Here is a 27,658-nt window from a genome sequence, read left to right as displayed (position 1 = left end):
TCAGGATTTTGTGGTTAAATGACAAGTCTACTTAAAAGCAGCAGCAGCTACATTATCTTCACATCATTCATACAGTATAAATAAGAGCAGAATAATAAGACAATCTTCTTCTCTAATTCCTGTGACAGGGAGGGGCTGGCTTCCTTAACAGATTTGTGGGGCTGTGTAATAGCTGGAAAGTGAGCTGTTCCCCTAGTAGTGTTTTTTCAGCACCGAGTACCTGGGCTTAAACCCCATCAATAATCCACGTGGCTTTCATTGCATTCACACTTGTCTTTTCCTCTAATATTACAATTCCATTGGTGAATACACTGACATCCTATCCTGCACTTTTGAAAACTGTTTCTGCTGAACAACCCAGTTCAAATATTGGTGTCAAATACAGTTTGCCCTTTTTCTTGTTTCTATTCATGCTGCTAAAACCAATGCCCTGTTTTAGCAGGGAAGAGTTCTTGTAGCTTGATGAGTGTCAGCGGATTTGAATACCTATGGGAAAACCTGTGCTAAACAAACCATAAAACTGGAGTTTAGGATTAACTGTAAAATCAAATAAAACACCCAGACTCAGTAAGCAGCAGACATGAAAAGAATGTGGCGAGGAATTCGGCTCAGGGGAATTCACTGATCATATCTCTCTGGAAAACAAGACAACAAGGCCTACAGAAAACTTTTGGCTGGTATGTGTTTTTAGAACTCCCTTGAGGGTATTCGTTAGCCAAGAAGAAGTGATGTGTTTCACTAATTCAAAATAAATCAGTGCTATGAATGAAAAGGGGCTTTTGTGACAGAGCAGGGCATCAAATATTGGAGATGTCTTCTTTCTCCTTGTACATGCCTGGTTTGTAGATGACTCCTCTGTTGTCTCCACCTCCCTTTTTGCAACTAAAATAAAACAAATTTATTAAATAACTGTAATGCCAATGAAGGAAAACACAATTAGTTACTTAAAGTTGTCCATTGCATGTATGAGATTATTTTTCTCTGTACTAGTGCAAATTTCATGTAGCTTATTGTTTCAAATATTTCAGGAGACCACATTTTGTATGCAAGGTCAATGCTGAATGCAAAGGAAAGCAGGCTGTAGCAAAATTTGTAATCTTAGATTTTTTTTTTCCCAGCATTTGGCTTTGTCGGCAAACAGTGGCTTACTGATCTTTTGGCAGTACATATTTCTTCATCTAAAAGGTTGTGATCTTTGGCAGAGGTTTCCCTAAAATTCATTTCTCCTTGTTTGACATATTGTTCCAAGAAAAAATGGAAGGATCCAAAAAGCAGTTAGGAGCAGTAGTGCTAGCAAAAATAACAAGAAAAGAACAAATGGCATTTGGGATATAGGAAAACTGGATAAGTCTTTTATTGACCCAACCTCATATCACACAAGGAAATAATGTCTACAGTAATAAAAACAAATCATAGTTTGTAGGAAGAGATCATGTCTTCTGAAAGATCAAACTTTATCACTATAAGAAAGGTCCAAAGTTTTGGACACGCAAGCACTTCTCTATGTCAGAGGGAAAATATGGCTTGAATATTTTTGTGATATGATAGCCAGACATCTTACCTTTTCTTCTTCAGTAGCCAGAATGCTACTGCAAGAATGATGAGAACTCCCAGAATGCAGGCTATCACAACAGATACCACAAAACCTAAGAAAAGAGGGAAAACATGCACAAGGGTTAATACCATTGCCTTGAGTGGAGAAGGTGAGTCTCTGATCTGTCCTAATGTCTGCATTCTGCATCAGCAACCTTTCCACAGCCTTGTCACACCACGTTGTGACTGTGAATGGGCAACTTTGCACAGATGTTCTCTGGAATGTCCCAGTGCCACAGCTGGCTCCACAGTTCACAGTGCTGTGATATGATACACATGTTGAAGTCACAATGCCCATGTGGAGGCCCTGGTACAGCAGGTCATAGCAGGAGTATGATTTTTATGCTATAATAAATTAGAGCTCATAAACAAACCCAAAGAATTAAACCCAAGCAATCAAGGATGTTAAATTCAATCCCTTTTGTTCTCTCACACCACAGAACAACACTGACTGTGGACAGCTGAAGAATGATATTCTTTGCTGTTGAGAACATTGCTTAAAGGCATCAAAGAAGGTAAAAATGAATTCAGGATATTGGTATGAAAACCTGAGTGATCCCTTGCTTGCATAAAGATTTAAGGATTATCATAATGCTATATTTCTTAGTGAGCTTTATGTACGCTTTTGGCAATTAAGGTATTTTTTATTTATTTTGGCTTCCACAAAGATCCTGGAGGTGAGCTCCCTTTTCTTAACTGCATTTTCTTAATTTATTTACACATTTTTTAAAATATGTTTTTCAAATGATTGGTTCTCACTAAGCAACATCAGAGCACTTTTGACAGGTTTCACGCATTCCACCTAAATATTTTCTCCTATTAAATCAGCTGTTGATGAAACACAAATGTAAAATGTAGAGTTTAACTGCATTTGACCCATTAATTTGAAGTCCAGCTAAATGGAAGAAGCTGGCAATCCATGGACTTGAAGAGGAGCTGTTTTGTAAAAGGTGAGTTTTGTCATAGTAAAGGCGTCAAATGGACACAAAAATATAACACCAAAGGGATAACTGTAAAAAAAGAGCTTGTAGTTTGAAGGGAAAGGGCAGACAGCACTTCTGTGTGATGAGAGGATCTTCTTAGAAAATTTAGTAAGATAGTATTTCAGCCTGGTACACTAATCAAAACTAGACACGAGTTCCTGTTTAACTCAGATGGTTTGAACATCATAGCAAATTCCAGCTGCATTTATATGAAGGGGATTTTACTGGAATAAATAGCTGCTAAAAGAAAATATATTACAAACACACATGAGTTTTGCTGTGTAATCCTTAACGATTAGAGGCTTTTTGAAGTGTGATTCTTATAAATAGTAAGTGTGAATTTAGATGGTCATTACTGGCATCAAAAATGTGGATGACTGAACACCTCAGTATTTTCAATTTTGCTACAAAACACAGGCCAGTGGCCCCATCTTGTGGTGTCTGTGCTCAGGGGAAGGTGGCAGTTCAGGCTTGTCAGTGATAAGGCAGAAAAGTTTCTCTGAAAACCTGCTTGGTAGGGGCTTAGGTGTGCACAACAGGATTTTTTTTACAAATTTCAGTGGTTGCCTGGTTCAATCCTTGACTCTCTGCATGGCCTTTCCTCCCCTTCTTAATAGGTGTGCTCTGTTCCTATTTGAGGTGCAGCTGACTGGATCAGGCTGGGCACTTGCAGCAGCCAGGTGTACTTCACTGAGCTTTGACAGGAGACATTTTTCCTTATTTTTCTTTTTTTTTCCCCCTTTCTTTCCTTTTTTTGCCCTTTCGGTGAGGGGCTGCACCTGTGAGGAAGCTTTTGTGACTGCAGTTAAGTGGAATGTGAGATTACAGGGGTAATGAATACTCTTTTTGAAATGGGTTGAACATTTTTTCTATGGTTCACTGATAGAGTCAATGAGCTTTTGTAACTTAATGTACTTAGACTGAATGTGGTTTCTTTTAAAGTAGCACTGAGCAATGTCCTTCATAGCCATAGAGACCAATTCTGGGGTGTGAACAGCCAGATGGGCAATAACCCCTACAGTTTAACTCTGCTAAGTCAAGCCAGATTTAAAGATACACTGAAAATGCTTCTATGGCTGGTGTCATCTCGGCATGGGAGCCAATATTGTGCCTTAGCAGAGGAGAAGCAAATGTTATTTTTTTGGTTTGGCTCTGGTTCACAGCAACAATTTGGAGAGTCACATCTAGATCAAATTTCCCCCCATAAATGGAAATAATAATGCTTACACTATTTCTATGAAATGTTTGGAGATTCACTAGATAAAAAGCATAGTGTCAGATTCCCAGTTACTGGCCTGTAACTCTCTACCTTCTACTATTAAGTACTGAGTATGATTTATAGAGAGAATATAGTCAGGTGCTGAAAGGGCAGTTTAAGAAACAGGTGGAACATTGCATTTCTCATTTCTGACTGACCATTCAGACTCAGCAGATCAATGGCTTATAGGTGCTGTTAGGAATTGACAACATATCCTTGCCAAGCCCACCAGGTAGTGAATTGTGATAGAGATTGAGGGTAGAAAATGTAGAAGCTGGATCACTGCATTCCATGGTGAACCTGTTGTAAACACAAGGGTGGTGCTCACCCTGGAACTCCTGGTGCTTCAGGAAGCGTTTCTGCAGTGGCATTGCAATCGTAGATTGTGCAGGGATTTAAGACCTGCAGAGGAAGCCTTAGTCTCAGAAACGTGGAAGCTGCATTGCAAATCCTGCTGGCTGAAATCATTGCACATAATCTGGCTTGAGCAGTGATTTGAAGATGATGATTAAAATAACCATTCTGAACCCAACCAGCTCTCTAGTCAGCAGCCAGTGTTTGAGATTGGAGGTTGGAGAAGAAAGTTTAAACCTCTTTGTTGTCATATAAGAATGCCATGGGGGGCGTTTTTCTGGTTGGCCAACCCATAAAAGGAGAAAAAAGGCTGACATAATCTAGTTTTTCCTCTCTTTCACTATTCAGTCATCTTTTCGTTCACTCAAAATATTGTTTGTGCAACTAGTATCACTTTCTGTATTAATCACAGAGGTGTTAGGAACTGTTGACAATTTGGTAAACTTGTTAAATTGTAAAATCTTCTTAGGTATTATGTTTAGAATCTAGCAACAAGAGCACTTCTCATGTAATTCTCATTTTAAGAGATCAGCCAACTTTTGGTGACAAATCTAAGTCATCTCTGATTTTAGAGAAATGTTCTGCCCAGGATTTGTTTTGGCTGATCTCTAATTTTCACTTTTCTTCTTTTTAACTTTCTATTAGAATAGATACTTTATGAAAGGGTCTCTCTGCAGAGGGGAATGGCAAGAACAGCTACTGCAGTGTGCCTGCAGGGAACTGTTTCTGTTGTGTCCAAAATAGACAACTTATGTTTTCTGTTTTTTCATCTAAACAGTGAAGAAAATGGGAGGTGAATTTGAAATGATGTGCTAACACATTTTATTAATTTGAAAGTTTACTGCTTGGCTAATCTTTTTGGTGAAGTCTGCTTTTTCTTTTATAAATCTTATCATTTCAAATAGTGCAGTGGCTTGCCTAAAATAATCTACCTTGAGTGTACATGCCAGCTTCACAGATCCTTAAGGGTATATGTTTGCAAGACAACAAAGCAGTTGGAACAATACATTTTGCACAATGTACTCAAAGACCTTTCTGTGGGGTATAGCTCAGCTTCTCACCACTGATGCAGACTTTTGTGCAAAGTCCCCCAGCCAAACTCACATGTTGTCGTTGTATAACACTGCAGAGTTAAGCTTTTGAATCAGTTCTTCCTTGTAAAATGGTGGGGTTTTGTTTTTAATTTGTAGCACTGAATCCAGTGTTATGAATTATATTTATTTACCAACTTTGAATTCCTCAAGGACCTTTTTTAATTCTGTGTAGTTTCACCAAAACAGTGTCCCTGAACTTAGGACTCCCTTTAAATGCATGGTCTGCATGAGATCAAGCCTGACCTTGCTGAGAACCAGCAAATGTCACTGGTGAAACAAGGCCATCTTAAGCACTTACACTGGCTGGAGCTGTTTAGTATTTAGAGTGACAGCAAATACTTCTGCAAAGCATGACAAGGCCAATCATGTCTTCCTTATTTTATCTCCCTGCCTTCAATCAGAAGGGTTGCAGGGCTTCCCTGATACCCACTGCTGTAAAAAATTCTTGCCTACCCTGGGAATACCTTATTCTTGTAGAGTTGCCCATGCACAATGCAATATGAGAAGAAAAGGCAACCAAGTGAACTGCAGGGAGATAGCTGTGTTTTTGTAGTGGTACAGTTGAACAGGACTGCCATTTCAGTACTTCACATTTACACAGATCAGATCGCTGTGCACACTGTTTCTTTGCACAGAAGCATTCATACAACTCACCTTCACGGAAGGAGATAAAAACCAGTCTTTCATGGAATTCCTGAACATTTCTGAAGTTATCAACCATTTCCAGGGGTTCTGGGTCATCACGCTCTGTGCAGTACATGGCTGTTTCCAGTGCCAGTAACTATAAAGGGATGCACCTGTTCAGCTCACAGAATACAGAGAAAGCAGTGCCTGTGTGTGGTCACTGGGAGTGTTCAGGAAAAAAGAAAAAGGGTAGTCAAAGGGAAGGGGATACATTAATAATTAAGTTTCATGTGGCCTGTGAACCCAAATACAGAATACTGTTTAAACAGTGTGACATCTCCAAGTCCATACCTGTATTTTGTTTACATCCTGATGAAACTACTGCTTACTATCAGACTGTCAGCCAGGAAAACTCGATGGGAGGAAACATGGTAGACTTCTCCAGCATACTCTCCCTGGCACAGTCTAACTCCTAAGTAGTATTAAAGACTACTTTTTGAAAGAGTTTTTTATTTTGGTAGAGACATGGTCTGACAGAAGCTGAGAATGTATTTTCAAAACAAGGAGGTTGCAGTAATTTGATCTGAGATTTTGCTAATAATATTTTCCCCTGTGTCTATAATTAGGTGAATCAGAAGATAGCGGTTGTGAGTTTATAGTCTAGGTAAGGGGCCACCTAAGAGCAAAAGAAGGTAATTAGATAAGCACAAAAAATGTAAGTTGGGAGAAAAGTTAGGGAACTCAAGATGGATAAGTAACACAACACAAGCTTTATAGAAACTTTCCAACCCACTCAAGTCCATCGGGATCAAAGTAACACCAAAACACTTGGTGATTAATGTTCAGATATGGAGCCCAAACAATAATCTGCAGGTAACTCATTGAAAGACTTGGACCCAGGGAGTAAGTACATAATGAAAATCAAAATTCATCTCACTTGACTGGAATTTTTTCAAGCTGATACTGTACCAATTGCTATGCAGCTGCCTGTCCTTTGCTCTGGCCAACTGAGAACGTGCTAACAAACAAACAGCATGGGATATTGATTTATGTCAGTTCTGTGCTGTTCTTCCCACTTAAAGGATTTTAGCAATGGTCACTGCTCAGTTTTACAGGAACATATGAGAAATCCAGGAAATGAGACTTTGTATTTACTGTTCTTTAGCAGATACCAGTCAGGGAAATGTGCTCTGCTGGAACTTGGAACTTGCCTGCTCTTGAGAAATTTTAACAGGGTGTCGGAAAACTGTCCAGAGAACGCTTGGGTAGCAGGGAGGAGTTGTCAGGGATCCTTCGTAGCGATAATACTCATCCAGTCTGTCAGGAAGTAGTTCTTGAATATTGAAACCAGGGACCAGGACCTTCTGATCTAAAAAAGGGGGTTTGTGTTAAATATTGCATCATGACTACACAGGTGAAGTGAATCTGCTTTTTGGTAAGTTGGATATTTTCAGTGTCATATCACTAGGAAAAGAAAAGTATCTTTTAGCAGAAGAGATCCCAGTTTAATAAGGACTACAGTTTTTTAAGTTTCCCATGTACAAATCTTGTCTGATACTCCAAATCAGAGTCCTCTAAGATAAACTGTGGCCATATTAACTAAAAACCACCATGTGGAACAAATAAGGCCCAGTCAGAATCACATGGGACATGCTGGCCATATGCTCTTCCCAGGAATGCACTGCACTTGGAAGCCTTTCACAGTCTGTGACAGATTTGTGTGGGACCTCTGGACTGTTTCCTCAGCCAGTTCAATCCCTCCCAGGGTGACACCTGATACTCTCAGCCATTCTCAATCTGATTTAGCCACTCACCCTTGTATTTCACGTTCCGGAAGTGCCTGAAGATCTTTTCATAGGATGGGCTGAAGGGTCCAATCTGCAATGACCACATTATCAACAGCTGCAAATCACTAGTCTGAAGATGAGTCTGTGCTTCTGGCCTGTCCTAAGGCAAGGGCTTCCACTGTCCAGATATTAATGTACTAGAATGGCATAAATATTTTATAACTCAAAACATTCCCTCTGTCCTCAGAGCCATGATAATATTCCTGCTCCAGAGCTATAAGAGCTTCTGTGTTGTATTGCTGCCTTTACAACTGCAGTGCAGACCTTTTGTGTGCACTGACCCTATTGCCCTTGCCTGCTCAGAGTGCTGTACAAATGAAGAGAAGCCCTTTCCTCTGAAAGCATTGCAGGCAGAAGTTCTCAGCTGCCAGGCTTCTCAGATCATCTCCTGGTTTCCAGTCAAAACCACATTTTTCCACCCACAAACATTTTTATAGTGCTGCTTCTCACAGTCTGGGGAGGTAAAGAATGACACTGTTGGGTACCACAGGGCCACAGGCCTACAACTCAACTATCTGACCAAGGCTATAACTCTTCCATCACACAAGACTGTTTTTCAACTGCTACCAGTAGCTTTTCAGTCTAATAATCAATGCCTTTTTTATGAATTCTTCAGAGCTGGTGCTGAGCAACTCCTCTGACAACCAGACATAGTAAACTGGTGTCCTTACATTAACTGTAGTACCCACCAGCTGTCTGAAAGGATTTCCAAGACCTAATCTCCATGGTTCATTAACTTGATTTTCAAATACCATTGCTTAGAAATAACCAGAATCCCAGTATTATTCCCTAGTGTAATGTACAAGACTCTGACACTTTTCACAGCTACAACTTCCAAATTAACTGAAATTTAACACAAAATTACTCTCAGAATCTTAGAGGTGCTAGGAAGTGAGCTTGGGTAATATCAATGAGAGTTTTGTTTGCTAACTGGAACATTTTACTTTTTGATGGAAATGTGGAAACCTGTGGTTTTGCTTTGTTATACTGCAGAAAATCCTCACATTTAAAAATTATCTTTACAGTTATCTTACTGAGGAGTTTAAATCCTCAATAAGAATGATACACATACAAGCTACTATTTTTTTTTATTTTTAAGACCATTATTATCTTCATATGTGGGACTTAAGAGAGAAAAATTGGAAAGCTGTCCTGACATCTTAAAATGACACTGAACGTACTCATTTTCTGTAATCTGTGATTCAAAGAATCTGGGAAGTTAGCAGGGAGAAGACTGTGGTTAAATCCCAATTACATACAGTGGTCAAAGGCAGGGTTGTGCCTGCCTGTGCCTCTCTGCTGTGTTCAAACTGCTTCATGCTACAGTAGTCAGCTCTGAGTGAATGAGCTTGAAATTCACTGTTGCCTCTTATTTGATAAATGCTACCAATCATTAGTTTGTAAATGAATGCAAAAATGGATTTAATATACCTGAAGTTAATCTACTAAAAAACATGAGGAAATACTCAGAATTCCTCTTTTTGTGGCATTTGCTCCTGGTTTGGTATGTGCTGCTAGAATCTGACTCTTTTAATTTTTTTGTGAAAGAGGAAAGGAAGATCCTTTATTCAGCCACTGTATATGATAATAATAATGTAAAGAATGTAGGTGATTTTGTACATTAAAGGTCTCTCATAACTGAATGATTGAAAGCATATTCTAAACAAACAGAAAATAAAGATCCTGCATCCTACCTCAAGGAGAACAGCCAAAACAGCCAGTCCATCCGCTTTGTCCATTGCTGCTGTTATATCTGGGTATTTCTCAGAGTTGTAATGTACAATATGCAGCTAAAAAAGGAGGAGATACTTTGTTACTATAACATCTGGGTTATGCTCACATTTGTGTTTCACAGTTAGAAAGGACCATGCAGCCACCTCAGGATGAGACAGTGCAGGAGGGTTCTTCAGTGACTTCTGGCTGCAGTGATAAGATCCTTCTAGAGAAAGGCAGAAAGTCCTGGGACTCACAGCCCTGCTGTAGCTGGGTTACACACAGCCCACACAAGAGGGTTCATGACTTCAGCTTCAAGGCATCTTGACTGGAGTGCTAGTAAATTTTTCTGGAAAAATAACACCTTAGCACTCCAATATTTGGAATGCAAACCCCAGTGTTAAATATAACTAGAGAAGAAGTGGATTCCTCCACTGTTATGCAAGCAAATTATTCTGGCTAATTTCTTTTTCTTAATAATTTTGAAGTAAATATCTGATTGGTGCTGCTTATCAAAATCTATTCCCGAATCCATAGTTTAGAAATTAGAAAAGATAAATAGTTTGTCACTTGTAACTGCAGGCTGCAGCCACAGGTGTGAAATACAAAGCTGTTTTTGTCAGGTACATACAGGCAATGTGTGTATTTGTGATTGCCATATTTGTGGAGACCGACCATGGGACAGTTGTAAAGACGAATTCTAATAATACCTGAGGAAAGTAAAGCATGGAAGAAGGCCTTTGAATCTATCTTTTGTTTGCAATTAACCATAGTTGATTTAGGAGCATTGGAATTAAAGCATTAAGGATGTTGCTCTTTGCCTGTAGTTAAGCCTTAAAGAGTTTTGCAATAATAACCTTTTGAAGTATAATTTTAGAATATTGCTTGTATCCTTGAAACTATAGCTTTGGAATATATATAAAGCAAACATGCTTATCTCACACTTTAACAAAACAGAGAAAAGCAGCTTGAGAAAGGAAGATGAACATAAACTCAAGGATTTATAGTTTCGACCAAGGGAAGCTGGACATCACTGTTATGAGATGTATAGTCCTTGCAATCAAAAGGTGGACCCACATCTGGGGAGCTGGACTTCACCAGATGGGATTTGTCTTTCTTCTTTTGGAAACCAGACCACCACCATCTGGGGATAATCCTTTTTGGGATACATCCTGAGAAAAACTAAATCACAATAGTGTATAGAATTGTGACATAAAAATTGGAAATAGAAACTGCTGATGAGTAAAAATTGGAATAGAAACTGCTGAGAAAGCTTATGAGTACCCCTATAAACACCTGTAAGCCTCAACTATCCGTGTGCAGTTGGAGGGAAAACTTCCCCCACTGTACCCAGCGCTGTATAGCTCATACTTTACCATATTATTAATAAGTTGATTGCTGCTTGAATATTGGCCTAGTCAAGCTTCTTATTTGTAACACAGGGAATGTGTTCTCCAGCCAGCTCACCCCCTGAGACAATGAGCAGTCACATGAGAGGCTGCCCCTGTATCCCTACAGAGACATTCCGGGTGGCTGCCCCTGTATCCCTACAGAGACATTCCGGGTGGCTGCCCCTGTATCCCTACAGAGACATTCCGGGTGGCTGCCCCTGTATCCCTACAGAGACACTCCGGGTGGCTGCCCCTGTATCCCTACAGAGACATTCCGGGTGGCAGCCCCTGTATCCCGACAGAGACACTCTGGGTGGCTGCCCCTGTATCCCTACAGAGACACTCCGGGTGGCTGCCCCTGTATCCCTATGGAGAAACTCCAGGTGGCAGCGCGTCCAGGGGCTCGCGGCTCCCTGCAGCACACGGCTGTGGCACAGGTGACCCAGCAGCAACCCAATACAAGGGACCGAGGTGAAGGAATCGAGAGGGATCACTTATTTTGAGTTCCAAGGAAGATTCATTTCCCCCGAGAAGTCAGGGACAAGTGACCATAACTGAGAGCAAAAAAACCTGCTTTTAAGGAGGGGAGGGAACAAGGGGAGGACACAACTTTTTACCAATGGGAAGGCATTAGGGAAGGAGTGCAGGGTAAGGGATATCCAATAGATGCCAACAAGAGGAAGGAGCAAACATTGCAATCCAATCTTGCTTTGAGGAAGGGATGAAAGACAGGGAACATTCCAGAACAAAAAGGGTGTGCTGTCTTTGATAGACAGGGGGATTGACATACACTTGGTGGGGAAGTCTTGGGGTAAACAACTCAGGACTGAACCATCAGGGAAGCCAAATGGGGTGCATGGAATGAGCCATTGCAAACTTACAACAAGGAATATTTAAAACCTACTACAGAAGAACAAACTGTAAAATAACAGACTACTACAGTCACTGTACAGAAGAAGGTGAGTAAAAGTAAACAGAGCAGCACAGTTTTACAGATAAAATTGCCTCAAGTGACCTGGTGCCAGTTCTGAGTTTAGAATCTAAACTCCGGCTCCCTGACTTAGTACATTCAAATCCATCTTTTTTTTGTTGTGCACAACCCATTTTTTTTTTGTATTTCCCCAAATCATAAATACTTGACTTAGAACCTCACAGCCTTTTACAGTCATTCACCCAAGACAGAGATCCCACTTTGAAACAATAGAAGCTACCCAACCTTCTTTGCTTCTTTCCCTGATCTGAGCTGGTCTGCCTTACCTCTGCTGCAAAGTGCTTCCCACCGACGGTGTGTTCAGAGCCTTCGGACTTGTTCCGGTTTCCCCAGTGCAGGTGAAGTTGAGATGCAGTGTATTCAAATGGGAGGTTTCTGATGGACATAGCAGGTGACAGATACATTTTCACTGTAAGCAGATCAAAACCAGATAGGAACAAATGATACCACAGCTCTCAGGAACAGGACAAATAAAAATGCCGAGTCTAAGTATATTATATATGGAGCATGAAAAAAGCAGATTCTTGGCTCAAATCCGTCTCAGTCCGTGGTAGGAGATAAACACTTCTGTTCTCTTTAAGCCTTTCTAGGTAGCACAGGATTTAGAGCATTTAGAACATGCCTGTTTCTATTTTCCTAAATATGTGAATTTAAAGTGACAATTGTTGCTAGTGGAAATCTTTGAAGAATGTGAATCTATCTCAGACATTGAAGAGACAATTATTGATATGTCAAAGCAAAATTTAGGCTCATGTATCTTCTTTCAATCCCCTTATAATGGTTGAAAATTGCTTAATAAATTAATATTTCTCGTGGTAATTTATATTCCCTGTTATATTGAACTCTGCTGCCTCCTAATCTTCTTTTAGGGACACAGGATAAAACCAAATAAACTCCCCCTTTCCTTGCTACTCCCAAAATCCAGAACACTGGTGTCAAGCAGCAAGATAATCCTAGGCCTTAAGAAGGAACATCTCCTCTCTTGGCATGCTGGAGCAACACCTTTACATGCATGACCCTCCCTTCCCCTCACTAAGGCTCTTGGGTGCGGAAGGCAGCCTGGCTTGTTGGGGGATTTTTGTGTAGTAATTCTCAATCCAGCAGCAACTTCTCAGTTGTTCACTTGGACCATTTGGTACTTCATAAAGCAATGGCTTATGTCAAGAACAGATTGATTGTTTTGCAATTTATCTGTATTATTTTCCAGACTGAATACAGTTTGGTTTCAGACTACCCTGGACATGTTTTTCAGGGGAAACAAGGCTCAAAACCATAGTGAAGTAACAGCTGTGACCCTCTGTATTTTTAGACTCCTACTTAGAGGGGTTTTTTTTTTGAGTTCTACTGTTTTCAGTCTAGCTGATCTAGGTGATTCTGTCTGAATGAGCTGGCTGGTGAAGAACATCAAACATCATACAGGAATGACTTGACAGCACAATACTAATCATCCTGCTGGTTTCCTCTAGCTGAAAAAGAAGTTAGCAGTAGATGGTATAATGATCAGTCCAACAGAGGCTAACTTTTGTTACTCAGAGGTAAATTAGTTTGTATCAAAGTGTGGTTTCTAGAGTAGGATGCATCTCTACTGCTTTCTAGGAGGGCACTGATGTTGTAAATGAATTCCCATTTTCTTGAGGGGGTTATACTTTTGTCTTGACTTTCTTTAGGAAATAATCAAATTTCATATTTTACAGGTGAGATCTGACAGTAGTAGTGACTTAGGTTCTCCAAGGAATTTGCTTTTGCCTGTCTGACTGTTTTGGGAGGTACAGGCTCTCTGTGCTGGTTTTTTGGCTCCTTCTGCACTCTGGCACCCTTCAAGTACACAATGACAAGATTTCCTTCTCTGCCTATTGCCTGTCACATCAGCCTGGTGCATTCAACTGTGACAGTCCAGTCTTTCACTTAGGACTGAGAAGGACTTTTAGGAAATGAAGGCTCACAAGGAAAGGATGTTCCAGCCATTCCTAGTCTGAAACAACCTGGTTTTAAAGGAGAAATTGATCAAGAGAAAAACCAGGAGTCTGTCCCAAGAGGTTGGCCCTTACTGAAGAATGGGCTTATGATGTTCAATTGAGCAGGTCAGCTTCACTGAAAGAATGATAAAAAAAGCGATTTTCGCATGTTGGTCAATTCATAACCAAGCATGTGAGAACAGAGGCCATTTTATAATGCAGGTTATTTTGATACTTCTGCAATAAAGGAGGATACAAAGAAGGAGGGCTTTATAACTATTCTTATTTCTATGTCTTCAAGTGTTTCAGGAAGGAATGAAAAATGGTGGGGCTGACTCACTGGTATTGTATATTGTGTCATTATAGGAGACCTTTATGAGACAGCACCATCTCTGCCTTTACCCACTGTACTGACACTCTTTTGGTGCTACTGTGGGGAGGACCTGTTTGTACACTATTTCTAATTATTTTTCTGTCTTCTCACTGATCACTATGTATCACTGTCTATCTTACCTTACACTAAAGAGGTTTCTATCCCTACTCAAAAGAATGGTGCTCCTACAATTTTTTTCCTCTTCCCTATGCCCTCACATAATTCAGTTGAGCTGCTTTGGTGAATTGAAGAGACCCATTACTCATATGTTATCAGTTAACCTCTTTTTAGCAGAATCACAAAGTCTGTTTCTGTTTCGGTGCATCTCAACCAAAGTAATAAGAAAACCTTGGGCATTAATTCTGACATGCCTAGAGTTTATTTTAAATTTCTTTATTTAAAAATTTACTTACCGGGAATCCATTTACTTAGTACTTTCCCAGATTTCTCTAGCTGTTCTGTAGATGTAGGTATGCTGATGTGAAGACTTTCTCATCTGATTAGCATCCTAATTTAATCTAATAATCAAAGGATTGCCCATGAAGTAAAAAAACCCAAAAAACAGTGAGTTCCTGCAGCTCTTTCTTTTACCATTCCTTGCTGTCTGTGAGCTCCCTTACCTGAATGGCCATTATTGATCAATGTAAACTGGTCAGTGGAGGGCACGTTATAGCCTATAAATTCTAAAGGCAAGAGATTAGAATCATACTGGAGAATAGCTTTGTGGAAATCAATAGGTGATTGGAATACTCCTCCACAAAATGGGTATTTCTTTGGCCAGGCCTTCTCTCCATCAGGACCTGTGTGAATTAACAGAGACACATTTGTCAAACCTTCACTTGCAGTTAACACAGAAATTCTCCTGTTTCAGCCTTCACAAAAAATTTGGAAAAGAAGCCTTTTCTGAATTTTTAAGACTTTTTTTAAAAAAGGACCTCATTGAAATGGAGGTAATGAAGGGTATGATCATTTTTCTGAGGGTGTTGTGACCTAGAGACAGGTCTGATTATATCAGACCCTCAGACATTTCCTTACTGTACAAACTGTCTGGCACTATCTAACAGGATTGCATAACCCACAGTGAAAAGCTAACTTGCAAAAATTGAAGGTATTATGGTAATTTGACCAGCAATAACTTGCTCAAACTCTGATGAAACTTTTCTTCGTCACAGCCTTTCGCCCGAGGTAAGATCTACAAAGAATAGATAATATCAAGAGAATTTTAATTGTGCCTTTGCTTTAATTGCACATTAACCAGCTAGCAGCTGTTTACAGACCGTAAGATGAGAGATGATTTTGATTTAAATACCAGAAGAGGTACTTGCAACTTTTGTTTCTCCTTGTCTCTGAACACTCATGATTCTTTCCAAGGCAGGAAGGGATCACCCAGTCCGATCTGTGTAACACAGGACACTGGGCCTGCCTGGATAAATTTCTACTTACATGAGGCCATTGTTTTCAGAAGGGAATAAACCTCTACTCTTCCTTAAAGCATTGCAGATAAAAGATACCTCATTGGTGCCCAATGGATAATTACTCTCCTTGGCAGCTTGCTTTTCACTGTGAGCCTGCTGTTCCCATACTTTTGCTCCTCATTGAAGTACTTATAAAATAGAGGATATAATTTCTCACTTCTCTTCAGCTATGTAGATTGATTAGAAGGCTTCTTTTCCAAAACTATAATATTCCCAGTGGCTTCTTTGAACAGGCAAAGCCAGTTCAGATATTTTCTGAAGGAAATGAACAGGCAGGAGGATACTATTAGCAGTTCACCTTATTTACACGAAAGACAATTGCCAAGTAAATGGATAGTGGGGGTGAATCTTTCTTAAACATTGTTCATGTGACAGAATCAACAAGATCAGTTCTGGTGCTTAAAGACAGACTTACTTTCTTGGTAAAGCTGTTTAAGAGTATTCAAGACATAGGGTTAGCAGGTGACATTGTTTGCAGTGTGCAGAGTTTGACAGACTCAATCAGTGCTTTTCAGTATAAATAGGCTTTGCTGTTGCTGTAACTTAAATTTTTGACTCCAGTTCACTGACAATCACATCAATTTCTTTCTTCTTACATCCTTGTGATACTATCTTAAAGTTGCTGAAATGATTTTAAAAAGCTAATAAATGTTATGCTGGCATTATAGAAGCCTCTCCTCTGCCTGTTTTTGGCAAATAACAAATACATGCAGAAGAGCATAAATTCCATACTGTGGAATACATACTGAAGAATATTTCCCAGGAAAATATGCATTAGAATATTCCAAGAAATGACAGTTTATTAGTTTCAAGCTTACTGTGCATGACAATGACACTGAAATTTAACACTTTTCAAGGAACTAAGATTACAGCAATGTCAGAAAATTGGTGAGAAGCCTTTATTGTAAAAAGACTTTAATAATTTTAAAAGGCTTGATAAGGTAATGAGTTTGCAAGATTTTAATATATTACATATCACAGCTTTGGAGACTTGATAATTAAATAGGTAATTGATGTATAAAATAGAAGTCTAGTCCAAGCCAGGGAGTCATGAAGTACCAATCATTTTTTAGTATTGTGATTGGGTGACTTAAATGTCTGGAAGAGCTGGCAAGAGAATATGGGAACTTCACACCTATGTTGCCAGTTCAGAAGGAAAACTTTTGTCTTTTCTATAAAATGATGCAGCTATCACAGTCTTTATGTACCTTGACCCTTTTCTTGACATAAATCTGCAACTCCACTCACAGGCCTTTAAGATACAGAGCATTTTGCTTGTTTCTCATTCCTGCTCAATTAGAAAAAAAAAAACCCAAAACCAACAAAACCAAACAACAAGACCCCTTTTTTTGTACAAACCCAGATTTTATAGAAGTTCTGTCTTTTATCACATAGTCTTTCGAATTTCAATGCCTCAAAACTCCTGTCTCAAAGAGCTGAGCTCACTGCAGCTTAGTTTTGCATATGTGAAATTGAGATTTCCAAGGTAGATAAACCACACAGCTGAAAGGCATTTCTCAGTTAGGTCTGCTGAAAATGGATGATTGATTGTGAACCAGATTTTCCTTTTTCTGTGCCAGTACACTCAGATAAATTCAGTGGAAATCACATTGTGTTTACAAAGGCTTTGTCTGATCACTACTGAATAAAGAACAGCTTGTGCATGTAAGATTGGCCTGTGCTACAAGTCCCAAAAGATATTAACAGAAGTATTGCAAAATTATCTTCAAAGGTAATTTCCATTTTGTATGACACATTTGTGACCCGGGCATTTCAGAAGTGTTTGCTGCTATAAGGATCCCACGAGGACTGTGTCAGCAGAGCACTAATTGTGCCATGGGCCTCTTCTACCCCCTCAACACTCTACTTCAGCTGTTGGAGTGAGCATATTAAGGTAGGGAGCTGCTGGTGCCAGTGGAAGTAGGATCCTTCCTGCTACCACTGCTCCCAGTGCTGCCAAGAGCACTCCCTGCACTCCCGCACAGGGGGTGCAAACTCAGCTGCTCAAATCCATCTTGTGGATTGCTTTGCTTGACACCAATTTGCAGGACTATGTTCCCTCACCACACTGAAAATAGCTCTGAGCCTGACTGTGCCCTCATGGCTATTTAATAAAAGATATCTGTAAATAAAGCAGGAATGATTTTCTGGATTGTCTGGCTGCCCACTACCCAGTGAGCTGAGCAAAACGCCCTCAGCGCCAAGACTGCATGTGTCCATTGTAACATTTCCTTTGACAGCTTTATGCTTTCCAGCCAGCCCCAACAACACTGGTGCTGCTGGGCAATGCAGGACAGATGTTCCTTCCTGAGCAGTCGTGTCTCCTCCCAGGGTATATACATTGGCCCGTTTAAGATAAGGAGAAAACAGCCCTATGAGACACCAGTGGTACCAACAGACTGTTGCTCTGATGGCCAATTAATATTCGTGTTGCTCCAGCTTCTCATAGTCTATGCAAGTTCTCCTGATGTGAAGTAATGTAGTAAAATACATTAGGTCAGTAAAACCCAGGGAATGCCTGTGGTATTTTTGCAGCCAGGCAGAGCACTTTGCCCTGTTTTCAGCCAGCTGGAAGCTGTAGAGCTGCTGTTTGCCCAGGGCTGAGGTGGTGGTGAAGGCTGAGCCCAGGCTCCCTGCCATGGTGACATGACCACATGGATTCCATTTTGCTCAATGCTCAGTGATACCATTCTGTGCACACAGAGCCAATATGTGTGTATCTTCCACACATGTGTCCAGAGAGAAGCTTGTGAGACAGAGGAATTGCCAAGGGCTGTAGCTGTCGCTGTTACTGCATCCAAGTGCTGTATGAGAAATCTGGGGCATGCTCTAGTGTGTTCACTAAAGCTGGCATTTCTGAAGGGCGAGTGAAAGGGTCTTAGCACAGCTTCTCAGCACCTCACTGAATTGGAGTATTTGGCAGCAGCAGACTAAAAGATTTTTCAAGTACAATTAGCCTGATATCTGTTACCAACAGTTCTTGTGCCTGCATTACAGCATGAAGTTGTCTCTTCCCATGCTAAAGTACATTAATAATTCTGCTGGCACTATTACCTTAAATTTGTCTGCAAAGCCAGTTTTCTCTGTTGTAGCTGCTTGTCCACTCTGAAGGGATGATTCTGGTTCTCTGATTTCATTCCAGCCCACTTACACTACAGAAAAAGAGCCAGAATCCAAAGAATTGAAGCCTAACATCTACTGGAGTTTTTTTGGGGCAGAAGACTTCAGCCTGCACCTCACAGCCACACAGCAGGATCGCCAAAATCTGAGTGCATATGCTGCCCTGAGCTGTGGGGTGTTGGAACCACTCTTTCAGCTCTTTAACTGAAAATGCTTTCCTTATGATACACTTGATCTACTTTGTCCATCTTACAGAAGGTGGAGCTACATTTCAGAGAGCACAAAGCAGGCCTGTGTCACCGGGGATGGAGGCCTCAGGCCTCACTGCTCTGTGATGTTTCCTCCAGGCACTTTTTCTTGGTCTATATACAAGGGTAGTGAAAACAGGAAGAAGAAATAGCATTGCTGTAGTTTGGCTAAGGAAGAAGCAAACAGGAGAGGTTTAGCCTTTATATTTGATGTATCTGATGCAGTAGTTTCCATTATAAGCAAGGTGAACTCTCATGTCTTTGGAAAGCCTGTGCTGAATAGATAAGGCCTGATCACATGTGGTGTCATCTTGCTTTGCCACTGTGGCCTGAGGTATTAACACTGCATCAACGTTCAGTTTTACATATTGTAAAATATGTAAAACACTCAACAAACAGAAATCTCTGACAATGAGCACTCAGATTTCTCCTCCACCCTTAATCTTGTACCTTGACCCTCATCTTGACATCAGTCTGTGGTTATAATGGCTTGATTTCCTTTCCATTCCTATTGATTTAATTTCAGTGAGAGGCACTGCAAAGTGTTTCAGGGGCAAAGTAAACAGTGGAAGATTTAGAATGCCATAAGGATCAGTAGAAGAGTATGGAGGGGCTCTTTCCTGGCTTAGCACAGTCTCTCTAATAGCTGTTTTTCTCTGTGGGGATCAGTGCTCCACCTCTGCTTTTCTGTACTGTTCTGTACAAATTCAGTTGCCACTTCAGTTTTTTGAAGTTACTTTTATATATTTGCTTTTATATGTTTTTCTAGATATGTTTCAAACTCTATAGCTGAAGGAAAAAGATAATCTGTTTTGTGAACCTTCTCTTTATCCTCCTTACATTTAGAATGTCAAAATCAGACTGCAGTATGGAAGAGCTTAATAGGAATTTGTGAAGTTGGACACTGAGAATAATATACTTTGAAATCAACACTGGTACCCAAATTCCTAGGAAGGGAGAAGTAACTAATTTAAACAAGGAAGGAGGGCAAAACTTCTGCTTTCATGTTGTAAAAAAAGTCTTGTTTTCTTTACTGTCCAGCAGGGTTAGGTTTATCTGATGGGTGCTGTCAAAGTGGAAAGCCCAGGCTTTTGTTAAAGCTGTGTCAAGCTTTTTCAGTACTGGGAATGTGAGGTCTGTGTGTGGGCACTGGCAGATAGACATGCAGCTGGCAGTTTTCCTTCTGCTTATGTGAAGTGAGTCAGGTAAAATGGAGCACAGCCAAAAGGAGGAGTTCCTAGCAGCAAGTTCAGTCTCAGAGGTTCTTTGTGTTGTCTTGGAGCAGCACCAAAAGCTTAAGAACAAGCAATTTTTTCTGAGATTCTCTATACCACCTACTTCTGTGGGGGTATTTGGCATGTAAAATGCTACTCTGAATGAGGAAATACCTGGCTAGAGGATTTGATCAATTAAAAGAAAAACACTAGATAATTCTTTTCCTGAGCAGCCACCAGGTGCTTCTGAGTTAGTAGATGACTTAAAGGATTAGTTACAAATCAACACTGCTTTTGTAAAGGTGTTTTATTCTGCTTTGTCATTGCTGAGATCTTCGGGGACCTGAGCCTCCAGTAACAGAATACAGGTGACTTACTGAACTCTGATTCTACTTGAAAAAGAAGACTCATGTGGGTAGGGAGAGAATGCTCTTTGCAGAACTGGGCTGGAATGTGGAACAGCTGAGGAAACAGAGGGCTTTGGGGACCATCTGCAGTTGTAGGGCCAGCTTTAGTCTGCTGAAATTCTTGTCATTCCACAAGGAAATTTAGAATTCAGTAACTGATTCTCAGTCACCTAGATTTGAAACCTGGTGCATGAATAACAGATTTCAAGAAAATTGACCAGATTCAAACCTAGGTAAGGATTGTGATCCCAGTAAGTACTCACCAGAATGCATTTGGCCAGTTGTCTTTAAAGCACAGAAGAAAGCCATAACTTTGTATGTATGAATTAGTACTTACCAATGTAAGACCATTTTGACGCTGTTTAAAGAAAAGGGAAATATTACTGTGAGTATTTGAAATTGATCTTACTCTGTAAAGAAACAAATTGCTACTTAAACCCGTGTATTGAATGTTGCAATATTTTGTCTATCATTCTAGTCCCAGCTGGTGAGCAAAACATATAAAAAAACATATAAAAGCATAGATACTTTCAAACTTTCTGATATTTTATGAACCTTCCTCACTCAAATTGTAACTATAATTGTCCCTGTGATCCTCAGGGATAATTCAGCCCATAGGGGTGAGTTTCTTGTGGTCACTTAAGTCTTGGGGCAAGACTGCTCTCAGTACTTTTTTTTTTTTAATTGGAATATCCACAGACTGTCTGTAGGTACACCCCTGGGATTTTTCTCTAGTTAGAAAGCTAAGGAATATAAGTGGGGTGTAACTACAATGAGCCTCCCTATGCCTTGTTGAGGAGTTTGAAAATCATCAGTGCTACACTGAGAAGTGATGGACTTTGTAAAAAGGGAGTATGACACATGAACCCTTTGAGTGTTAAAATGATCAATACTCATCCACTGCTAAGGAACTGAACTTGGGATGGTATCTCTGCATGTGTTTGGAAATATCTTGACTTATGAAATGATCTTTTTATTTTTTTTTTCCTGGTCCTGAAACCTACTTAAAATCACTCAGCTTGCTGCATAGTTAGAGGTGCTCATCTTGACAGACCTGAACAGTTTGGGTTATCAGGCTAATGCTGATCTTTACTCTCTGCAAATTTAATTTTATTTCTGCTTCCTAAACAGTCCTGAAATACAAATCTTGCAAACACTCAGTGTGCCTGTGATTGTGTCTGTATGCATGCAGGCAAATATTTATCATTACATGCACTTGTCTGCTCAATACATGGTTCTTGGCAGCATTTCTTGTGTTCTGAACTGTGGTCACAGGTGCAGCTCTTCCCTAAAAATGTTGTGTGAAATGTTTGGGATTAATTTGTTGGGTTGTGCAAACCTACTGCATTTAGCTATTTGTATTGATATGTGGTGGGAACATGAAACTCTCTGCTTTCACTTTGTTAGGATCAGTGTGCCTCATTCTTTTACATTGGAATTTTCAAAACAAGGTCTATGTAATCATCCTGACTCAAGTCCTCAGGTTCCTCTTGTAGAAGAATTCATGTTTAAGATTTCAGGATGAGAAACTTCATTCTCCTCTTGCCTTCTCTCTGCAGGGGATTATCTCTTACTGGGGTTTTTGGGGGTTGCTTGTGTCCTTTGGTCATTCTGTAGACAAAACTTGCATAAAGATAGCAATGACTGGCAGTAGGTTTTAGAAATGTCCTCATTTGAGCAGGGTTTGAAGAAATACTGGAGCAATACAATAGCTACTCTGTTCATGCTCTTATTGACCATTAAAATGTGTATAAGATGTCAAAATTGTGATTTTTATAACCTACAGCATCCTTAAAACAATCACTTTTAAGCATTTATAATATTTTGGTCAGTTATGCCACTTGACACAAAAGTAAATGAAAGCTTCAAGTCTTTTGCCAAGTGAAGTATTCCTTAACCTGTGAGCATTTTAATGATCTGCAGTTTGCTACCCTTATGACTTTATGGTGAGCATAGCCATAGAGCAGCTGTAGGTAGGGCTGAGGCACATTTATAGTAATTTCCTCTTGGATCAGGAGATGAACCAATGACCACATGGCAGAAACTTCTTGATTTTCTCTGAATGAACACGGAGAGCTGCCTACCTCAGACCCTGAGCAAGGGTTTATTGGCAGCCAGGGGTCTATGTACAAATCACAAACAGACAGGACTGCTGGGGAACACTTCTCGAGCTGTTTTATTTTCCAACATCATTCTCATTACAGGTGATGACAATGGGAAGATGCCAGCAGCTCACATCCCCGGCAGCAAAGTACTCAGTGTTGCAACTCACTTAAAAGTTTTTTGACCAATCACACAAAGCAAAAGCATATTGAACAGTAGTTCTATCCAATCACTATAAGCACATGTACCTGTGGTTAAAACAATGCTTGCTTTTTTATAATACAATACCTGCTTGTAAGCCTTAGATAGGATGCACAGAGCTCCATTATTAAGCTTAGAGCTTTCTAATATCTCACTAGATATACTTTTCTGCAGCTTGGGGAGTTATTCTAGCCAAATGTTAATGCACAAACCATTGTTCTATTTGTCCTTTCTACTTCTTATATAACTTTTCTGCTGACAAATCTTATGACTACTGCTTAGCTCCAGTCACAGTTCTGCTGTCTCTGAGGCCTGCCTTTTGCAGCTTTCCCAAAACCCTCTGATTTTAAGGATTCCCACAGTTGCTTTTATTCTGCCTGATAATGAAATGAGAGTCAGGCAGACTGTCACATGGTGTCAGATCCGAGGATTCACATCTAGAAGTGAATATTCAATGGCTCTATGTCTGTGAACATTCTGCCGGCTCTTTGTTCATGTTGGGATGAGTATTGACGAGTGACACAGTTACGTGCCCGTGCATGGCAGAGGTTCCTAGAGCCAGTGTACCTGCATTGACTGATCAACAGCCAGGGGAAAAAATACATTTCCAGTGACACTTGAGAGCTAGAAAAGTGTGAATGCTTGTAGATGTGATAATCTACTTGGAAAGATGTCTGAGATAGGCAGATACTGTAGCTCTTGCCATTTCTTGGGACTAGGTTCCAACTAAGTCTGAGACAGTCACTCTCCGGAATTCCCTTCAGCATGTATCATAAAACATATTTTTTCAACAAATCCTTTCAATTCCAAACCTTCTGTATGGTCACAGAAAGCACCTGTAAAGCATCAAGCTTTATTTATTCTGTCGTTCTGGAAAGCATCAATTTCTAGGAACCTCTCCTTCAGGTGGGAGATTCTTCTAGAGAATATAGGCATTTTTTCAGAGGACATATGCACAAAATAAGAAGATGACCTTAAAAGTTTGAATTCCATGCCTTTTCTGCTTCTGCAAAAAACCTGATAAAATGTTTGTCCTGACAGAGCTCTCCATGAACCAACAGCTCTCGATTATGTTTAAATCTCCTGGATTTTTGTCCCATGAATATACGTGCTGAGTAACACAAAACTTTAGAAGAATTCCCCTCATAGCCTATAATAACACTGGGTAGATTATAATTAGTTTGAAAAAATGAAAATTGGTTAAAATCAGCTTGAATAGATGAACACTGACTCCTAAAAAGAGAGGGAACCAACCTCCTGAAACTAGTCTTGTTGCCAATATACGAGAATGACCTCTAGTGTGTAGGGTGCTTTACAGAGATTGATTTTTTTTCTCTCTGGTTTAAAAATAAACAGGCAGAGGGAAAGGTGTGATGCTTACACTAACTCTGAAAGGGCCAGTCTCCACTTCATTTTATGAGAAATAAAAAAATCAACAAAGCAAAGCATACTGAGCATGCAAAAAGTCTGTAATGCCAAATAAATCAGAGGACAAATTTCTCTTCCCTGTATAGGTCAGAATACCTATTCTGAGAAATTAAAATAAGGATACTAACTCCAAACAACAGCAGACTGCAGCAATATACAGCTTTGAGCATGATTGAATAGTAATAATGAAAGGGTGCCATTTTTCTGCATAAATGGCTGCCTTAAGGTACAAGAGACAATAAAATAGAAAGCTGAAAGACTTTACCATTCAACGGTGCTTGCATTGAGAGCTGAATCTTTTGGAAGAAAATAAGCACAGTAGCCACTGTGACTATACTGAAGCTCTTGGCTGACATCTCAAGGAAAGACTTATAATATTCCAGCAGTTCACAGGTTTCTTTGCACTCTGAAGCAATTCCCTTGTAGACATGTGGCAAATAGCAGAATGCACATATACAGAGCTTCTGCTAATGAGTTACTGCCCTCCTCTCCCCTTTTCTCTCTCCTTGCCTTTAGGACTGCTTTTTATAAAGCTCCTGAGACTCAACCCAAAACAAATGATGTAATCAGACCTGCCTCTATGTCAGAACACCCTCAGAAGACATCTTCATTACCTCAGTTTTAGTGAGGTCCTCACAGGGAAGACTCCAGCACTTAGGGAATTTCAACATGGAACTTGAGAAATTATTTAGCAGAGACAAAAATGCTTTAAAAATCTGTACTCCTATGGGCCATACCACAGTAGAGTTTTTCTAGCCTGTTTCAGAGAGTCTCCCTCAGCTCCCATTTTTGGATCAGCCCAACCTAGTATAATGGCCCACTGTGAGGACTGGAGGGAAGGGAGAAGTGAGGCTCTGTGTGGAACTGGTAATAACTCAAAGGGACCATGGACACATCCCACAGAAACCATCCCACTTGTCAGGAACAGATTTTTTTTTTTAGCTGACTGCTCTTGGAACCAGGACGACACATGAAGTAGGGAGGACTGAAAATTCATGAAGCAACAGTTCCAGAAACTGATATTATTCAGGACATGCATGGAGAGGGGTAAAGAGGAGCACAGGGTAGAAGTTAATGTCCTCTTCTGTCAGTGACTGAGGAATAAGCTCTTAAAGTGAGCATAGTGGAGGAGCAGAAGGTGGGATTGAAGTGACCATTGGTTTTATTTGAGTACATTATTATTTATAATTGTTATTAACTGCTTTCTATATATCAGTAACAGCTTTATCATGCATTAGTATTGATTGGTCAAACTTTATTTTCAATATCTTTATTTATCAGCTGCTGTGTAATTGCTCAATGTTATTAAATGTGCTTATTTTTTCATGTCATTTATGAGGTTGATAAGGGAAATTGACTGTAGCATGGCTCACTTCTGCCTAAATCCCAGGCAGGGCCCTGCATGGTTCTGGTCTATTGCTGCTCTTCATCCATAGCCCAGTGCTCCCAGTCTAGGCTGAGGGAGTCTGCAAGGAGCAGCACCAACTAATTAATGTGCTGTAGTCTTTTAGAAAGCAGCTGTGGTTGAGAACACTTCCTCTCATACTTCTTAGCATTTTGTAAACCTAGATTGTAATTCTGCTTGTTTTGGTTCAGACAGATGTGATCAAGAGTCAGAGAGTGTAAGCTATAGTGAAAATGTTTTTAACATGACTTCACAAGTGCCATTGTCCAAAGCAGAGGGACACTGTCTACCACATTGGTACAAAAAGCATATTGAGTGTGTTCAGCATGAGGGCTATCAGCACACAGCTGTTGCTGCATGCAAGACCTTCCTAACCCAATGGAAATTTGGAAACACCATTTTGGAGGTTTCTGTAAAATAAGTGGTTTTGTCAACAGCCTTCACATAGCTGGCAGCCTGTCTGACAAGCTGCTAAGGTTGGTATCAAGAGCTGAAAATTACCTGCTCTACAAAAAGACCATGTTTTGTAGGAGTGCATGGACTGAGCTATCTGCCAAACTGTGTTTTCTTATCTCCTTCCTTCATCTTTTCTGCCAGTGTTCTTGAAACATTCACCATGGTGAAGTATGCTCTGATTCTTAGAATCTCCCTCAGTCCGTTTTTACATTTTCACAACCTGTGCCTCTCCTCCCCTAGTCCCTGCTATAGCAGAGGCCATTTTGGCTTCACAACTATGAGAAGAATTCCAGGCAGTGCTTGTGCTTTCAAGGCTGGCTAGAGAAATAGCTCTTTGCTTCCAAAATGTAAGCCATGGAAAAAGAGAAAAAAGTCCCTGACACAGTTACCTGCCAGTGTTCTGCACAAACTACATAGGGATTGCATTTTATTCTGGCTTTAAGAAATTTTAGGTTGCTAGCATTCGATTTGCATTTCCACACCAGGCCAAGGCAGAGACAGAGCAGCATTTTCACAGACAAGGGTGGCTCATGAGAAATAGTAGATTTTGATCCTGAATATGAAAGTCAGGCTGAAATTCTGCAGTGTGGGTTTATCAGTCTTTAACTTGCACTGTTCTGTAACCTTGGTGGTGTTTTGCCAAGGCAGTAGTGATGCAAAAACTGATGTGATCACGGAAAGTGTACGGGACAAGTTCAAAGCGAATGGGTGAGACAAGGCCTTCTCATTAGAGAGTACACTTGGAGTTCTCACTTGCAAATTCTATGAGCATTTGACTGACCACAATCATTCCCTTTTCCTGGTGTGTTTAACCTCAGAGGTGAAGCTGTAATAAAACAGAAAATAAGGTCCTCTCACCAGCCATTCAGGTGCTGGGTGGAGCTTCTTGCAGCCCTTGGCAGTTTGATTCAGAGAAGGCTCTAGGGAGCCCTCCAGGATATGGCACATCTTTGAGGTTGTAGCATGTCTTTGAGGGCATGGCACATCTGAGGGCGTGACACATCTTTGAGGGCATGGCACATCTTTGAGGTTGTAGCATGTCTTTGAGGGCATGGCACATCTGAGGGTGTGACACATCTTTGAGGGCATGGCACATCTTTGAGGTTGTAGCATGTCTTTGAGGGCATGGCACTTCTGAGGGCAGCTTGCACTGCAGTTCACACAGGCAGGGTTGCAGTCATCCTCCTGCTAGTAGGCTTTTTATTTTGTGTTGGTTGGTTGGTTGATTGGTTGGTTTTGGATTTTTTCAGCAATGGTCTCCACACAATCAAAAGCTATAGCTAGTAAAAGTGTACCAACCCAAACAGAACCCCCCAAGAAGGACGTGTCTGTCCAGACCCCTTCCTGCAAGGAGTGTTTGAGCTTGTCACTAGCACCACGGGACATTGCAAAAGACTCCTGCCTGTGGTGTGATCAGGTGAATGA

The 27,658-nt window shown here is 40.4% G+C and overlaps 1 protein-coding gene across 1 annotated transcript; it reads right to left on the bottom strand.

Annotated features, from left to right (window-relative positions):
- Positions 1–776: 776 nt before the first annotated feature.
- CA12 (carbonic anhydrase 12) lies at positions 777–24,728 on the bottom strand. The gene is made up of 10 exons (XM_066558949.1): positions 24,638–24,728; positions 20,978–20,998; positions 14,797–14,976; positions 12,115–12,257; positions 9,448–9,543; positions 7,721–7,784; positions 7,118–7,275; positions 5,937–6,063; positions 1,562–1,646; positions 777–882 (listed from the first exon to the last, which is right to left on the bottom strand). Exons 1-10 carry the CDS (start codon positions 24,726–24,728, stop codon positions 798–800), a joined length of 1,050 nt encoding a protein of 349 aa, XP_066415046.1. The 3' UTR covers positions 777–797.
- Between the last annotated feature and the right edge of the window lie 2,930 nt (positions 24,729–27,658).

This window comes from Molothrus aeneus, chromosome 13 (genome assembly GCF_037042795.1).
Source record: "Molothrus aeneus isolate 106 chromosome 13, BPBGC_Maene_1.0, whole genome shotgun sequence".
NCBI classification, from domain to species: Eukaryota; Metazoa; Chordata; class Aves; order Passeriformes; family Icteridae; genus Molothrus; species Molothrus aeneus.
This window is presented reverse-complemented; position numbering and strand designations above follow the sequence as displayed.

Excerpts from the sequence above, each read along its gene's own strand:
- CA12 (XM_066558949.1), bottom strand. The coding sequence starts at position 24,728 with ATGTCAGCCAAGAGCTTCAGTATAGTCACAGTGGCTACTGTGCTTATT. Across the intron at positions 14,977-20,977 it reads GTCAAAATGGTCTTACATTG|GTCCTGATGGAGAGAAGGCC; the intron begins GTAAGTACTAAT and ends TAATTCACACAG. Across the intron at positions 7,276-7,720 it reads CCGGAACGTGAAATACAAGG|ATCAGAAGGTCCTGGTCCCT; the intron begins GTGAGTGGCTAA and ends CCCCTTTTTTAG.